The following is a 17023-nucleotide window of genomic DNA, read 5'->3' as shown; positions in this document are numbered from 1 at the left end:
CACCAACCAACCAACAGAATGGTAAGAGCTTGCAATCTTCTCCAATGTTTACTGATTCCACATGTCATGAAATCAGTCCCAGGTGCTCCTTTGATCAGCAGTGATGATTTTAGTGGATGTGCAGTGCTGTTTTATTCATGACTGCAGCACCAGCAACACTATGGGGGTACTCAGCTATTTTTTCCTACCGAGCTGCCCATGTAAAAAAAATGATGGACCTCCCAGAGAGAGCCTGATTGGAATGCTTCTACTCTAGCCAAATCAGACGTAGGGTAGGAAGTCAGCTCACACATCACACAGTGTGCAATCCATTATTTCTGAGCAATTGCTCAAGTTCCCTTGTCAGATGCCAACCACCTGTGGTATCTTTAAAATATGCCTAAGTTGTAGGAGTGCCCGCCCTATAAACAAGGAGAAGAGAAAATAGTTCAGCTGTTTTTAAAAGTTAATTGAATTCAGTGTGAAGTCATTACTCCTTCTATTATCCAAAATAGCATTTCTCATTATAGGGAAGCGCTAGAAAAAGAGAAGGTACTTTTCACACTCATAAGGCGTTCCACATGAACCGCTACAGGCAGCCAGATAGTCACATACGGCAAATCTACTCCAACGTCTGGCTCATGCATGGGATACATGACGAGTACCCCAGCCTGTTCTAGTGACACAATTTCCCCCTCGGTATTCTGTAGTTTTTGTAATCACTATTATGACCGGTTTTCTAGTCCTTGCAGTTTGTATGGTGCATTCCCACATACAAATATATGTGCGTTCCAACCTAGCGGTATTATAACTCTTACTGGTCAGAGTGGCTTTAAAGCTGAATAACCTGCTTTGCACCATGCCCCTCAAATCTCCTTCTGCCATGTCTTTTGTTCCCTGGTCTTTCCTCACAGTGATGTTTATGGAATTTGTAAGCAGGAGGAAAACAAATACCAAAACTGGCACCATGACCGTATCACCTTCTTCCCAGTCTTTCTCCTCCTCTGTGATTTCTTTTCTTGAGGCTCTTTTTTGACTGTGGATATAACTGTGAATGACCACTGAATTTATTTTTAAACCTTCATTGTTGTTCACCATTGAAGGTGTGCATGCAGTCAACAGACTCCAGAGAGAGAGAGAGAGAGAGAGAGGGCCTTGCGAGACCTGGCCGGCTGAGACAGCCTGGAGGCGGGGCGACGGCGCGCTGACGTTAGCGCGCGCCGCCCCGGCTTCCAGACGTGGGACGCGCAGGGACGTCGGGATCCCTGCAGCGTCCGCCATTTTTTTAAAAAGTTTAAAGGGGCCACGTGCGCCCCAAAGACTCCGGACCAGGTAAGTCTGTTTTTTAAAAAAACTAAGCCCCCCCATCCCGATCCCCCCAAGACATCCCCCCAGACCCCCTGCCCACTCTGTCACCCCCGCCCTCCCCATCCCTGATGCCCATGCCGTCCGCCCTCCCTGTCCCCGGCCTTGCCCTGGCGGCGGCACTGGTCTGCTTGCCCGGGCGGCGGCGCATATCCCCCATGCTGGGCATTGCCCGACCAGCAGCGCCCGCCACTTCCCCAGGCGGCGGCGCACCCCCCCATGCTGGGCATTGCCCGGGCAGCGGCGCCCGCTGCTCTCTCTCTCACCCGCCCTCCCCCCTTGCCATCCCTGATGCCTGCTCTCCCCACCTCCTGCAGGGTCCGGCCTTCCCCCCCCACCCCCATCCCCCCTGGATCCCCCCCGCCCCAATGGGCACAGCACCGCTGTGCCCAGTCCGTGGCTTTTCCCGGCTACTCGCGAGTAGCAAGTAGCCGCAAAAAGCCACAGAAGTCGCTAGATGTTCCACAGTCCCGGCCTCAGGCCAGGACTGCGGAAAAGCCGCGCCATAAGCGATTTTGCTTATGGCGGCTTTAAACAGGCTTCAGTGTGGCCTGGGCCCAGATTCCCCTGTGCGTCATGTGGACGCACAGCAGGGAAACCGGGCCTCACAGCGCGCTAACGCCTCGTCTAGCAAGGCCCAGAGAGAGAGAGAGAGAGTGAGTAAAAGAGAAAGGAAACTGAAATAAGATGGCCTCCTATTTCCCCCACAATTGCAACATATACTGGCCGTGTTCAGACCTCACTTTAAGCCGTGATAGGTTAATAAGCTATTCACAGTAGCTTATTTTGAAAATATAAGTATAGAAATATAAAAAATAAAATAAAAACAACTCCAAGCCATTTTTGACCTCAGGGCCCTTAACTCTGTACTGTCTCTGCAGAGACCCAGGCAATTCCTCTAAATTGTATTCCACTGTGAAATTCTGTGTACGAAAAAAGAAAAAAGAAATGCAATGTTTGAAAGACGCTGGAGAATGCACTATGCCCTGAAGTATGACAACTAAATTTGAGCCAATGTTTCTCAGACATTTTCTTAGAAGTTTTTTTCTTTCTTTCTCCCAACCCCTAAAAATAAAATGCCACTTGCAGAATTTTCTTCTAATTTTCTTCACTATTTTGTTCCCTTCCACCAGCCTATGTTCCCTAATGACACTATGGATGGGAAATTGTGATGAATGCAAAATGGGGGCCAGGCTGCCAACAAAACTGCAGTGGTAACACAAAAAAAGCCAAAATCTTTAGGGGAAAAAATAAAAGAAATTTTGCCTGCGCGGAGCTCTATCTGGAGATTTTCTCCTCCCCTTGAAGAAATTTGGTGAAATTGACACCACCACCGCACCATTTGTTATGCCCACAGATAGAATGGAATATTGTGAGGGCCCACTTGGGCACAGTTCTAGTTTCCCCACTACAAAAGTAAGAAAAACTATAGTGGAAGTCACTTTTGTTTCACCTTAACTCTTCTTATATGTAATCTTGCAGATATCATTTTGATCCAATAGTAACAAACTCTACTCTGGTACTTTTAATTATACGCACCTCCTCTCTTTGTGAACATTCTGCAGAATGCTGATTGTGGATCAGAAATATTTCACCTGTATATGGCAGACTTCCCCAACTTGATGCCCTCCAAATGTAGTATACCATATTTCTTCGATTCTAAGATGCACTTTTTTCCCCATATAAATATCTCTAAAAACGGGGTGCATTTATTATTTCTTAGAATCAAAGCTTTTTTTTCTGTTGGTGGTACTGAAATTAGTGTGCTTCTTACAACTGATGGCGTCTTAGAATCGAAGAAATACGGCACTACAACTCCCATAAGCCCCAGTCATATGGCCAATTATCTGGGATGATGGTAGTTGTGGTCCAAAACATCTGGAGGTTGGAAAAGTCTGACATAAGGATTTAGCTGCAGGGATTGAATTGTGAGATGAAAATACAGATCCATGGTATTTGGCTCCCTCTTGTGTTTCCTATTGGTGGTGACACCGGCCATGCTCCAGTCTTCCTTACCTACGTTTCTTTTCCAGGTGGCCGAATTCTTCCATTTTTTGTATTCCTTTGAATTATTTCTAGGCTATCTTCAAGAATACAACGCAATACAAATAAGGATTATATTGCCTACAATTATTGGATCCACAGTGAGCAACCAAGAAGTACCATGAACCAAATGGAACCTTGGTATAAAAGAGAATCACAAGACATACATGGCTACACAAGTGTGTTTCTCTGGCTGAGCTTTTTACACCGGTCACAATTTTTTCCCCACACAAGAATAGAAAACTTGGCCAACACTGCGTTTTTCATTGTCTTGCTCAATAAGCACAGGCTGTAATGCAGCCGCATCGACCTCAGAGCCCTTAACTCTGTACTGGCTCTGTGGAAATCCAGGCAATTCCTCTAAATTGTATTCCACAGTGAAATTCTGTGTGACATTAACCAACAAATGTATTCTAGAATTATTAATTTTATTATTTATTTATTTATTTAAAACATTTCTTAGCCGCCTTTCAGGGCAGAAGCCCTCCCAAGGCGGCTTTCAACTATACATAAAACAGTACAAACATTAAAAGCAATAAAAGCATAGACAGTAAAATATCAGTTAAAAACAATAAAAGCTAACAGTAAAAACTAACAATAAAAACGAGGGCAGTAGCAGCAAAACAGTGTTCATTTATGAGAAAGCTATAATAAAAGAAAATGTTTTTAAGGCCTTCTTAAAAGCCTGTAAGAATGGTGCATGGCAGGCCGACGGTGGGAGTTCTTTCCACAGGTGTGGGGCCACTGCTGAAAAGGCCCTCTTCCATGTGGAGACCCACCTAATTTCTCTCACTGGTGGGCAGGTGAGAAAGGCTAATCTGAAACAACTTTACAGCTGGTCTATCAACCCAGCTTTAATTGAAACCAGCTACGCACACAACCAAGATATTTATAACCAGCTTTCATTGTAAATATTAAAAGAAAATGTCTACAATGGTCCATAGTTCTTATACTGCAAAATCTTGTGTATAACAAGATCTAGAAACCTTACAACTGAACAGGAACATGCTGAGAATATAGGTTATTTCTATTTTGTCCACAGAAAATGATGGGGGCTGGAGGGAGAGACTTTAATGAACCAGGGCTGCTCCGTAAGTTATTTGGATTTGTAATGTGTGTTGATGTCCAGAGGGAGAGGTACAAAAGGATATGTCATCTATAATTTAAAAAAAATATCTATGTTGAGCTATGCCACTTCCATCACTTCTGTTGAATGACTGCTGTCCATTCATGTTTATGATGTCTGATCTCACACTTTACTTTCAGGGCAAAATTATTGTATTTACCATAGTACTTTCACCAAAAACTTCAACCCAATGTCAAGTTCTCCCATCTCTCCTTAATCACTGTCTACCCTGTCATTTTCCTGCTTCTGTCGCTCAATGAAGTGGAGCACAGATGGGGAAACACGTATTGCACATTACGGGCAAAGAAAGCAACCCAAGGTCACCATTTTGGGGAGTGGGGGGAAGCATAATACCTAGGCCTGCCCTCAATATCAGAATAACTGCCTACCTCCAAGGCTGTTTGGGGACATTCCCTGCCATTTTATTCACTTGTTGGGAAAACTCATAAACATCTGAAGAAGATCCTATAATATCTATGTGAGTTTGGTATGGGATCATCAAAACTTTGGGGTACTGAGTGCCAACTAGCTCGCACGCTTGCTCATGTTTTCGTTTCTCAGTTCTGGTAGTGCCGTCCAGAGGCAATCTTTCTTTGCGCAAAAAGCAATGCAGATCTGCCAACAATTCCTCAATCGTATTTTTGGCACGTTCTAACTGGCCAGGACCTGGCTTGGTGTTGTCGTTGCTGAGGTAGATGGTGGTGAGCTCACCATCTACAGATTCAAAACTAGTGACACTGTGTTTTTCTAGACATTTTTGATATAACTGGTCTCTGAATTTTTTCATGTAGAGATATATATCAGTATCGAGGGCTACAGTTTGCCCCTCCTTGCTTGTACTTTGAACGAAATTATTTCTCGGCTCTGAGGAGAATCCACTGCTCGTTGGCTTCATCGCTGGCTTGTGAACCAGCACCCTTTCTCTTCCCTTAACATGTTGTTCTGAAAGGGAATGTTTGATTTCTAATGAAAGTTTATCTTGGAGGATACGAATAGCTGAAAATGGTCCCTGCACAGTTATTAGTCCATTGGGAGACAATGGCCCAAAGCTCAAACGTGGGAGGCTCTTCTTAAGGTCTTGCACCAGATCTGCCAAGTTGTATTTTTCTCCAAAAATGGACAAATTGAGGGTACACGTTACACAAGTAAAAACCTAAAGGTACAAAACAAATGACATACAATTATGGATTTTCTGGATTTTTCAGGAACTTTCATGCCTTCTGACAGTTGCCACTCGCATTTCTCTACTCCCCAGTTGATTCTTTTTTGTGAAATCTGAGACTGTAAGCTTTACAGAAGGGGTGTTGAACCTCTTTCAACCTGAGGACCAAATTCAATTTGGAGAAGCTCTTGGGAGCTACTTTTCAGGCCAGTGCCCAAGGCAAAGTGCCCAGGGCCAAAATACCAAAAAATCCAAAATATTTTAGCTTAAATCTCTTACTTCTGGTAACCAAGCCTTAAGAGAGGCACTTCAGCCTTTCAGAATAAGGTAAAAACTGCACTGAAGCCAGGAAACCACCAAATGATCAGCAAGGGGTGCAGCCATCTGGGGAAGCCTGAAAAGTCTGACTGGAACCTGAGGTAGGCTTCATTTGGCCTGTGGGCCTGAGCTTCAACAACTCTACTCTATTTCAATGTTTCTACTCTAAGCATGAGTAAGTATGGATCCAAACTGATAGCTTTATGCAGCCGTTCGGCCTATCAGAGATAGTATGCCAATGTACACTGGTTACTGCGGAACATGAGCTATTGCATTCATGTTCTAATTGTGGGTTTCCCACAGAATACTGAACTAGATAGGTCTTTGGTCTGATTCTCCTCTTACGTTAATGATGAGGAAAAGGCTTAGCAGAATTATTTTCTTTTTTTCCTGAGTGCTGGCTTAACAGGTTAGAAAGTAATTGTCTCTCTAAATCATAACTACTCCACACAGGCATTCACTTGATTACTTTACACTTGGCAGCTCACAGCTGACTGTGCGGACTTATTCTACTGGGGGGAAAAGGGCTACATCTGAGGTGCAAGTGGTACGAAAGTTCTCTATGTAGCATTACATTTGTGGCTGCTTATCCACACATGCAAATCACCATTCAATCCTGAAGTCAAGGAGAGATGCCCATGCTTATGTGAACCAGCTCTTAGACTGCAGACTACTGCTGTAGCACAGTGCAGCTTGTTTTCTTGGGCCACCTGGATTGATTTTTAACTAACTGTTACTAACCCTACAGGTAACCCTGGGATGCTATACTTTGTCCTTTCTTGTTCCAGATTGGGCACTGCATAATCGAGACGTGGGAGCTGTTCTGTTTAGATAGCCAGTGCTTAGCTATGGAAAGTTCTGCCGCAATTGTACTAGAATTCCTGTTCCTGTCTAGTTTTATATGACAGGCTAAAACTAAGAGAAGCAATTATTAACAGCATGCTGATTGCGACTGGAATGCAACGAAGAGCATAGGTACTGACCTCCTGAAAATAAGAGCTACATGGTCAGACATGTCCCTTAATGGCTGGAAGCCCACATGGGGAGCAGTGTGTAGGCAGATTCTCAAATAAAACATCAAGTGGTTCTACTTACACTTCCTCCATACAATGATACTTTCAAGGGATAACTCCTGTGTAGCCTCTTGTCTTCAAGGCTGTGTTCGCCTTTTGTGAGAACTTCCTCTGCAACTGAAGAAGAAATTCAGGTTTTCTTTGTCTTTTTGGGGGGCGGGTGGAATAAAAGAAAATGCTTTCCTAATAACCTGCTGGCTGGAAAACCCACCAGTGGGTGCCCTCCCCCCTCCCCCGTATCCACCTTCTTGAAGATTTTCCTTTGGGATTCCTCCGACTGTTCAAATGTCTCCTGATATTTTATGCATTGCACAAAATTGTTCAGAGGAGAAAGGCAGCAGCCTGTCTCTTTACAAGATTAATTGGCAGCGATTTTACTCCCCCAAGGCTTGGCTGCAAAAAATTTCATCTGCCAAGCAGCGTATACGTTTTATTCTTGTGAAAGTATTTTAAACACCCACACAAACACTCTCTCAAAAGCCCGCTTACATTACTATATCTGCTGAATAGGAAAGAGAAAAAGAATCCTACAAACTGAGCAATTTCAACCCAGAGCATGCCATGTACATCAAGGTAGCTAGAATGGGAGACTTTGCAGAACATGAATTCTGCTTTATGGTTAACAATCCAAGTTTCCATTATCTTCCTTTGTATTTACCCCATTTATCTTCAAATGTTACGTAGGCCACTCCTTTTGTGGATGTAGGATAGGCTACGTCCTCCACATCTCCACCACTATTCTTTGCCTTTTGAAAATGAATCATTAGTATGTCAGCCATTATGTCGTCGTCAAGAAGGCCATCTGGAACTCCGCAGACCACAATTGTTCTTTCTGGCTTGGCAGCTTGTGCAGTAGCCTGTGAAGAAACACATGGGACGCTGAAAGTGCAAGTTCAGCCAGTTGACAACTGCCTCTCTCCATTCCCTATCTTTAAGGGACATTCTGGCTTAGCTAAATACCCAGCTTGCACGAAGACCACATGAAAACTTCCCGCAATCACTTTGGATTCTCTCTGGGGAAGAAGTTAAATCTCGTTTCACCAATGAAATCAATAAAGATTTCATATGATGCTAGTCAATCCAGTATCGCTTACACAATCCAGAACACTTGAATAGAACAGCAGAACATCTCATTTGGAAAATATATGGAAAAGAATATACGCTCGTGCTGGTTAAGGGGTATGCCCAATCTAGACTATAAAGCTCCAACAGTCAAAGATATCCTACTATAATATTTTACACACAGCAAACGTAAAACTGAATGTAAACACAGAGCTTAGATGCACAGAACCTTACAAACTAGAGAGAAGAGGTACCAGGACTATCAAGACCATCATATTTTGTTTTATTTTCTATTTTATTTAGAGTTTTTCTACATGAGCCTGTTAAAAGGCTGTGTCTGCTTTTGGTTTCAACACAGAATTAAAATATGAGCAGTACATGAGGACCCTTTGCTTTCCTGTTTTTCTGCTACATGACCTCTAGGTGGCACTGTGGTCTAGTGGGATAGCACAAATACACAAGAGAAAATCATGCTTTCTTTTGCTTTCACATTTTTCCTGCACTAAAAATCTTGCGGAAAGTGCTGGTTAGACACAGAAGCAAAACTAGAGATTCATAATGTTGTCTAAAGAATCTGTAAACAACCGTGTGTAGGGAATGATGAGCGCATGATATGAATGCTTACATCTTGCCTTTCCTCCAAGGAGCTCAAGACAGCATACATGGTTCTTTTCTTCCCATTTTATCTTCACAATAACCCTGTGAGGTCAGCTAGTCTGCGAAATAGTGACTGACCCATGTTTACCCAAGAGCTTCATAGCTGTGTGAATCTGGGCTTCACCAGTCCTAGCCCAACACTCTAATAACTACACCAAGTTGGCTCTGAATATTGCTTTCCCACCATATTATATTACTTCATAGTAGGATACCTAGACTGGGCAATTAAATTAAAAGCTTATTACCCACAGGTTCAGAAATATCCATTTGGTTCCCCCTTGCCCCACCAAGGTGGTATAGTTCTTCTTGCAACTTGTGATGCTACATCACTTTATTTTTTATTTTTAAAAGCAGATTTAAATGTATTTTAGTATGAAATGTACAGAATTGGTGAGGAAATTGTTTATATTGCTTGGATTTGTACTCACTGCAATATATAACTCAATCAAGCAGTTGCTTTAAAATTGCTAAACAGCTTAAAAATTAATTAAATAAAAAAAAAACCCAAATAGCTTCAGCTATTGGGCGGTATAAAAATGTAATAAATAAATAAATAAATCTGAAATACTTACTTTTAAAATATTTTTAAAATGGAGGATATTTGCTCCCTATTCATTAATGATTTTCCAAATTATCAATTTCTGCTTTCCAAGTTATTGATTTTGCAATATTTTGAAACATAAGGTTCCACTTGCTTGTGCACACATGGCATTCCTCTCTGAACTACATTTTTGCCTACTTCCTATTTGGGCAGGCAGGGTGGAGGAAGATTATCCGTGTCATCACTTCCAGTGGAATAACTTCACAGAATTTTTCTGTAGCCATGAAACCCAAAGGCCTCTCACAGTACATGTGTAACACACATCAGTTCTGTATTGACAGAGCAAATCCCAGGTTACTTATTTTGAAAGCCTGTAGTGCAGGGACTCAAGTGAGCCTTCACATGAGAGGAGAGGGGGAGTTCTATAGCCCAGGCATCATTACCAAAAAGACCCTGTCCGGTGTCACTGCCAACTGCACTTCTGTCAGTAGCGGGGGCACAAAGCCAACTTGGTTGTGTGGAAACACGCACTCTCCCTCTATCCGGAGTGGTTTATGCCACTAGCTTGCATGGAGGTGACTGTGTAAATCAGCCTTCTCCGACATGGCACCCTCCAAATGTGTTGGACTACAAACCTCATAATCCCTGGCTGTGGGAGTATGGGAGTTGTAGTCCAACACATCCAGAAGGCACCAGGCTGGTGTAAAGAATTTAGTACATAATTCACCATGTCGGTACAGAGGCATTCATGGCAAGAAACGGTCAATAACTACAGACATTTTGCAACCTAAGTCAGCTTTGCATTACATATCTGTGTACCAGGTATTTCTGTCTACTCCCTTGGAATTCTGCTTCAGAAAGGAGGCAGGTCAGTGCCAGAGTGCTAAAGCCTGCAAACCCTGCTGCAGAAGACTTCGCCCCCCCCCCCCGCCCCCACCCTACTTAACTGACAAGAAATCAGAACTGCGCTGACCATGGCTGTCAAACAGGAGGGGAAAAAACAGACTCAAAGAGACAGCTCAGCAGCCGTGTACACAAACTTTTAATCAAAGATGGCACAAGGCCTATTTTTAACAGGCTTTGCACTTAAAAGTGCTAGAAGCCATTCACTTACGTAACGGTCATTGTCCTTAGTATATTATTTCTCCTGAAATGTTGCTGAATGGATTGACCCTTTTTTATTACACTTTTATTTTATTGTCACAGACTAAAAGCCGGATGAAAAAAGTAACGTTTTCTGTTGTTGCCCAGTAGCAGAAAGACAGAAGGAATTTAGGGTGGTATTTATTTTCTCTAAGAATTCTCTTTATACCAATCAGAAAATGAGAGAAACCCAGAAACAAACCTGTGTGTGTGTATTGTGTGTGTTTGTAAACAACAGACTGATATAATGTGAATAAGAACTGGCCATTAATACAAATGCATTTCAAGGAGCCTCTGATTAACTAAACCCCTTTGTTGAGCCTGGCTAGTTTTAGAACCTATTCAGGCAATCCAGTTCACACACACCATCACCATGTGCCTGGGAAGCCATGGTGACTAACACAGCCCCGGCATTGCTTTCATGCGTACAGATGTATGTGTGATAGCTTCCCCACCACCTGGAATCCTGCTTAGTTCAGGCAGAATTAGAGATGTAGAATTTCCAGGAATTTTAAGGTCATGGGGAAAAACCATTGGCAGGGGGTTGGGGGGGGGGGTTTCCAGTTTTTTTTAGGAATTATGGAAATTTTGGAAAAATGGAAAATAAGCAATACTTATTTTTAGTACTCTTTACAGATCTAAAGTCACTTTGTTGCTTTAAGACAGCCTTCGCCAATTCTCCAAATATTTTGGATTTCAGCTCCCATCCACCTCAGGCAGCATGGCCAATGGTCAGGAATGCTGGGTACTGTAGTCCCAAACATCCAGAGGGCACCAGGTTGGAGAGAGCTACTTTAGAAACATAAAGCAGCCTTTTTGTTCCTAAAGTTATTTATGTGTAACTCAGTTTGCTCATAAAAATATTATCTTTTAAAACTTTTAAAAGTAAACTCAGTAAATTTGTAATTATTGTCTGAATAGTTCAGAACTACATTACATGACTGCTATAGAACACAGGACTCTATAGAACAAGGCTAAATGGTCAAGAATGTACATTTACTGTCAGGGACATGTAATGGTGACTCTACTCACATAGTGGGAAAATGAGCATAAATGTCTGTCAGTAATTACAGGGAAACACGGGAGTGTTTCCCTGTGTTATAGGCGATCAGTGAAAAGAGCATTCCACCATGTTAAGGCCGAAATTGGGGGTGGGTCATTCTGACGTTCATAAAATGGAAAATGTTTCACCAATCTTTCTGAAACGGAGACCTGCCAGAAAGAAATGCTGGTTTTACATATCCTGCGTGTTTCAAGAAGATTTGTGAAATATTGAGGGCAGGATGGTAGTTCAAAGTACCAAAATGGGGAAAACCTCTCTGGCTCAAAATGGCTCTTTTCTATTTCCGGGTGGCGACGATTTTTTTGCTCACTAAAAGCTCCGAATTGGGACCCTTACCCTTCAAACCAGTCATGGGATCTTGTCCCCCTGTCCTTCTAGTTGGAGGAATGGCTTTTCTTTTTTCAAAATTCGCTTCCATTGTTTTTTAATGAACATTTCTTTGCACCATTAAAGTGAATACAGACTCATAACTCCTAAATGGAGCATGCTCAGTAGCGTCGCTCTCCCCCCTCCCTCCTGTCTCAAATAGATTGGAATGTTGGAAATAAGATGGCTGCCTGGCTGAAATAAGATGGCTGCCTGGCTCATTTAGGAGCCATTTCCTTCTGCAGATAAGCCAAGGCCCTGTCTGAGCCCTCTCCTTCCCCACAGTGCTGTGGAGGCCAGGGAGGGAGAGAGAAACTATCTGCCTTGCTTGGAGGGAGACCCTTCCCTGGCCGCCAAGGAAAAAGAAAACCTGGCTGGCTCAAGTAGGGGTTTGATTGACTTTGTTGTGTGTCTGTGATTGTGAAGATGGGGTGTGTGTGTGTTTGAAGTGCTGGTGCATCCTTCTTAATTCAAAGTAAAGAATATATGGCAAACTTTCCTTTGGGGTGGCAGTTCCTCACCCAAGCCTCTTAAAGTTTAAACTTTATGGAAAGAAATACTAGGAATGAGAGGAGCTCTCTGTTGTTTGTCATCAGTTTTCCACAACCCCACAGTCACCTCTGCATATCTTATTCTCCATCCTGTCCTCATGGTTTATATCTGCTTTGGGAGAATGAGAATTTCACTGGCACTTTCTGCCTCCTTAGGGAGGATGTGGCGTTATAGGCTTGTGAGCCTTAACTCCCAATTTCCCTACTTTTTGGAGTTTGGTTGAAAACTGTAGAGCCTTTAACATTGTTTTGTAAACCATAGGTTTTTTGTTTATTGAATATAACTTTAGATCAATAATTCTAATAAGGAAACAGATGAAAGAAATAACTCTGCTGGGAATATTACAGAGGATTTTTTAAAAAAATTCCTATAGCTTCCTTATTTCCAGACTGTTTATATCACTAGCCTTTCTATAAAAGTGTTATTAACATAGTTTTTAGGGTTATATATTAATTGTTATAAATACTTTGTCTTAAATTCTAAAAGAAAATATTTTACAATCCAGAGCTGTTCAATTTTTCAGGGGGGAAAACAAAAATGGTCCTCAGAGGAAAAATGTCCCGTCCCCCCGAATTTTTTCTTGTTTTTTTTCCTCAGGCCTTCACATCTCATGCAGAATTCCAGGTTGTATACAGCTGTACGCATGTATTTGGATTTCCAATATGCCAGAGTAAATTTGTTAATCTTTAAGTACTGCAAGTCTCTTTGTTGTGGTGTGTTTGGAGTATTTATGCCCCACCTGCTGCTTCCCAAGGCTCTTCAGGTGGTTTACACTACATTTAAAACACAACAAAATAGATGTGTTACTAGGCAGGTGTGAAAGGGTATACAGTGTTTGTCCCAGTCATTGATCTGATTCTGCAAAGCTCTTAGTTGGTCTGAGTTCAAAGCCTTGAAGGGGATGAGGTGCTTCAAATCTACCTTAAGCAAGGGTTCTGAAGTGTCAATGCCACTGTTTATATCACTATGCTTCTCCATAAAAAAACAATAAATCACTGGCTATTCTCCTAAAAAAAGGTATCAATAGATTCAAGAAAGGATGCAAGAGAAGTAAACGGAGGAGGAAAAAAAAAGGTTAGTGGAGCTTTCCTGAGGCAATTTAAGTTAAGCACAGGAACTCTTCAATAAGATATTCTAGATGGAATGCAATGGAATGCAATATGGAACTCTTAAAACTTCCCACGTGGTAGCTCTAATATCACGAAGAGGCAGTTATCTGTGGCCTAAAGCTATGTGTTAAACTGTTTACATGTCCAATGCACGCAGGACCTGTATCTCCTGATAACAGTTGGCTTACTATATGGCTGGAGGCTATAAAGGATCAATGTTCTGGAGGGATGAGGCTGAAATTCAGGAAATACTTCAGCTTAATGATGTCAGGTTCTGCTCTCTAAGTAAGGATACAGTACATCCGCATTAACTGTTGCTCATGCAATTTGTTTCCAAAGGTACCACAAACAGATTGCAAGGATGTTTCACACATTGTTATATATCCTGTTCCTATTAGTGCCCTATTAATTACTTTAGTGGAAAAGTACCACATGAAACTGGGATTAACCTCCACGAAGTGCTTCCACACGTGTCGTACATCTTGCAGTACCTCTCACCTGGGCTATTGTCCCACCACAGTTCCTCCAAAAGGTTGCACGTTCCCACAGTCATCCATCCCTACCAACCAATACCTCATTTGGGAGAAGTAGCTTCTCCACACACACACAACCAAGATACTTATCAATCTCAGAACTGGAAAATCCTCCTCACCCCCCCCTTTTTTTTTATTACAAGTTTAAGCATGTGATAACGCACATCCTCATATTTTTTTACTTTAAAAAAATGACTGACCCAAAGAATAGTCAGGGGTGTCAAGGAGAAGAAGCATATATGTACAAGAAAGGCATGAGGAGCATCCCAATAGAAAACACAGAGGACTGCATCAGACTGCAGATTATCATGTTTGTTGCTACTGATCTTATATAAGCCATTCTGGGAGCCTTTTCCTCTGAAGATTTGGGGTAAAAAAAATGCTTAAAATAAACGAGTGAGCAAGTGGGATACAGTGGCAAGCCTGCTTCCTTTGGCTTGTTTGAACAAGGTTCTCTTATTCGCTGCCTTGGGCCACAATGCCATGAGAAAGATTGTAAATGCAATCTCAACCTTGAAAGGTGGTTAAGAAATATATTAAATAAGCAAACAAACCCTAGTATCAGTATCCTTTTATCACAGCTCTTCAGAATGGATTCTTATTTTGGAAGCTTTCTACCCTACTCTTTAAAATAGAGTTCTTTGTTTCAAGCGGGCTTTAGAACCAAACCACTGTCACCTGGAACCCCTTTGAGAGGTACCACTTCAGTTCTTGTTGCTCAGGTATTTTTCTTGCTGGTGTTACTCTCCTGGTATCCATGCCAACCTCCTATGAGTACATTTTAACCTTTCTGTATAGGTTCAAGGAGGGAAAGGTTGTTGCCTTTGGTGCAAAACCAAAACTGATACTGAGCACAACTGATTGTTAGGGCAACTCAGACACAAACCAGACATTATTTAAATATGTTTCTAGCAGCGATGTATGATCCTTTTTACTCTACAGTAGCCCCAGGGGCCCGAGCTGAGTCTTAAAAGTCCACTCCCCACCACCCCAAAGCTAGGTTTCCGATCTGGACTAAGGGACCTGAAAACGTTATTATTTTATAATAATAATAATCCCTCTGGATCGAGGATGGGAAACAACATCAAATATAAAAAATACTATAAAATGTATAAAACTGATTAAAAAACATACAAAACTAATACATTATTAAAATAACAGCCAGACATTTTAAAATTTGACTGGGTAAGCCTGCCGGAAGAGATCAGTCTTTATAGCTTTTTTAAATTCAGAAAGACGTTAAGTTGGCTTTAATATGGAGCTTTATTGGCACAGGGGAAAAAGTATGTCATCTCTACAACAATCTAGGCTGCTAAAAAAAAAAATCATGCTGCAAGAGCCCAGAACGATGAGTATTATACACATCCTCCCCTACACCGTCTGCACCAAAATGTGTAATAAAAAGCCTTCGCATTTTGCTAGGGCGCTACAGGCGGTGTAAGACAGCCCCCGCCTAGGTTGGTTTGGTCGTTAGGGTTGGCTCAGAATCTACCACGATCGCTTGACAATTTGCTGTGGTTACCGAAGAAAAGAGGGGGCACAGAAAAATGTTGGGGATCGACAGAAACACGTCTACTATAAGCAAGACCAGCTTTCCTTTGGCTGCTTTCTTAAGCTGCAGAACTCTCTCGCTCTCTAGGTAGGAACCTCCAAAAAAGCAAAATGTGTTTCATGCATCGCTGTCACAAATAAGACTATAAATATACAACAATGAACCACTTGCCATAATGGCGCAGTTATCGCCCCGCGCAGCTTCGCCTAGGAGATGCAACGGCCAACACTTGCTTTCGTTTCTCTGCGGTGTTTTGCATAAAAGCCTCTAAAGGTTGATGAGCACAGTGCATGCTGGGGAGTGTAGTTTATTCCAGTCAAAACAATGACTGAGAGGTGCGTTAGAAAAGGCATGTCCAACTACAAGCCCCAAATAGCTGCTTTCCCTCCCCCACTTCTACTTTTTTGTAAGGCAAAGGAAGAGGCGGGGAACGCCGATTGTTGAACTGAGTTGTTTTACAGATAGCGACGGCTTCGATCTTTTAAAGCAGCCTTCCCCAACGTAGAACCATCCAGATGTTTAGGAGTACATTTCCAATCAGCCCCGGCCAGCATGGCAAACGGCCAGGGTAATGGGAACTATAGTAAAACGTACCTGGAGGACAAAAGGTTGGGGAAGGCTGGTTTAAAGACTAAGAGAACAGTCCTATGTATGTTTAGACAAAAAAAAAAGTCTTACAACTCCCAGCATCCCCTAGCCACCAATGGTGGGGATGCTGTGAATTGTAGTGAGTTTTTTTCTGGCTAAATATACATAAGATCATGCTCTAACAAATTTGTTATGATACAAGCCTTAGTGGACTAGAAGCCACTTCAGACACATTTTATGAAGTAGTCTGTGAAAAGAATAATTTAATTCGAGTTGAATAATCCAATTTGCATGTGTTTATACATGCTGTGTATATACATAACAGTCGGTCTGGTATACCTCTGTACCTAAATAAGCTTTCTCAATATCTGCATGTAAATAAAAGGTGCTAAAATGTGCTCCTATTGGCCTTTTCTATTCCACATACTTCAGTGGTGGTGGAAATCAACTTATTTGGCTTGTGCGTTCTCTGGATCTGTTTGTATTTAATAAAAGCTTCAAAGGGTGCATCAAGATTTTTCTCTGGAACACATAGACTTGGTTCGCACATAATGACAATTGAGTGTGGGTTGTTGTTGAATCAAGAGTTTTTGTTATGTGTGAAACCTGCACTATGGCTTAACTGGGTTAATCCAGAGTTCACAACTCAACAACCATGGGTTCTCTTCCATAGTGTTCAACAACAACCCATGATTCAACCACAACCAATATTCAATCCATAGGCTTTTGTTACATGCAAGCCAGGCTATAGTATGAGTACTTCCAGAGCAGGCGTTTCTGTGGAATCACCC

At 42.1% G+C, this 17023-nt stretch overlaps 1 protein-coding gene across 1 annotated transcript; it reads right to left on the bottom strand.

The window, feature by feature from the left end:
• Positions 1-3798: 3798 nt before the first annotated feature.
• RBM43 (RNA binding motif protein 43) lies at positions 3799-15871 on the bottom strand. The gene is made up of 4 exons (XM_063118630.1): positions 15816-15871; positions 7725-7923; positions 7089-7183; positions 3799-5666 (listed from the first exon to the last, which is right to left on the bottom strand). The coding sequence occupies exons 1-4, from the start codon at positions 15816-15818 to the stop codon at positions 4899-4901; spliced, it is 1065 nt and encodes a 354-aa protein (XP_062974700.1). The 5' UTR covers positions 15819-15871; the 3' UTR covers positions 3799-4898.
• Between the last annotated feature and the right edge of the window lie 1152 nt (positions 15872-17023).

Source organism: Elgaria multicarinata, chromosome 2 (genome assembly GCF_023053635.1).
Source record: "Elgaria multicarinata webbii isolate HBS135686 ecotype San Diego chromosome 2, rElgMul1.1.pri, whole genome shotgun sequence".
Classification (NCBI taxonomy): domain Eukaryota; kingdom Metazoa; phylum Chordata; class Lepidosauria; order Squamata; family Anguidae; genus Elgaria; species Elgaria multicarinata.
The sequence above is the reverse complement of the archived record's forward strand: the minus strand, read 5'-3'. Positions and strand labels throughout refer to the sequence as shown.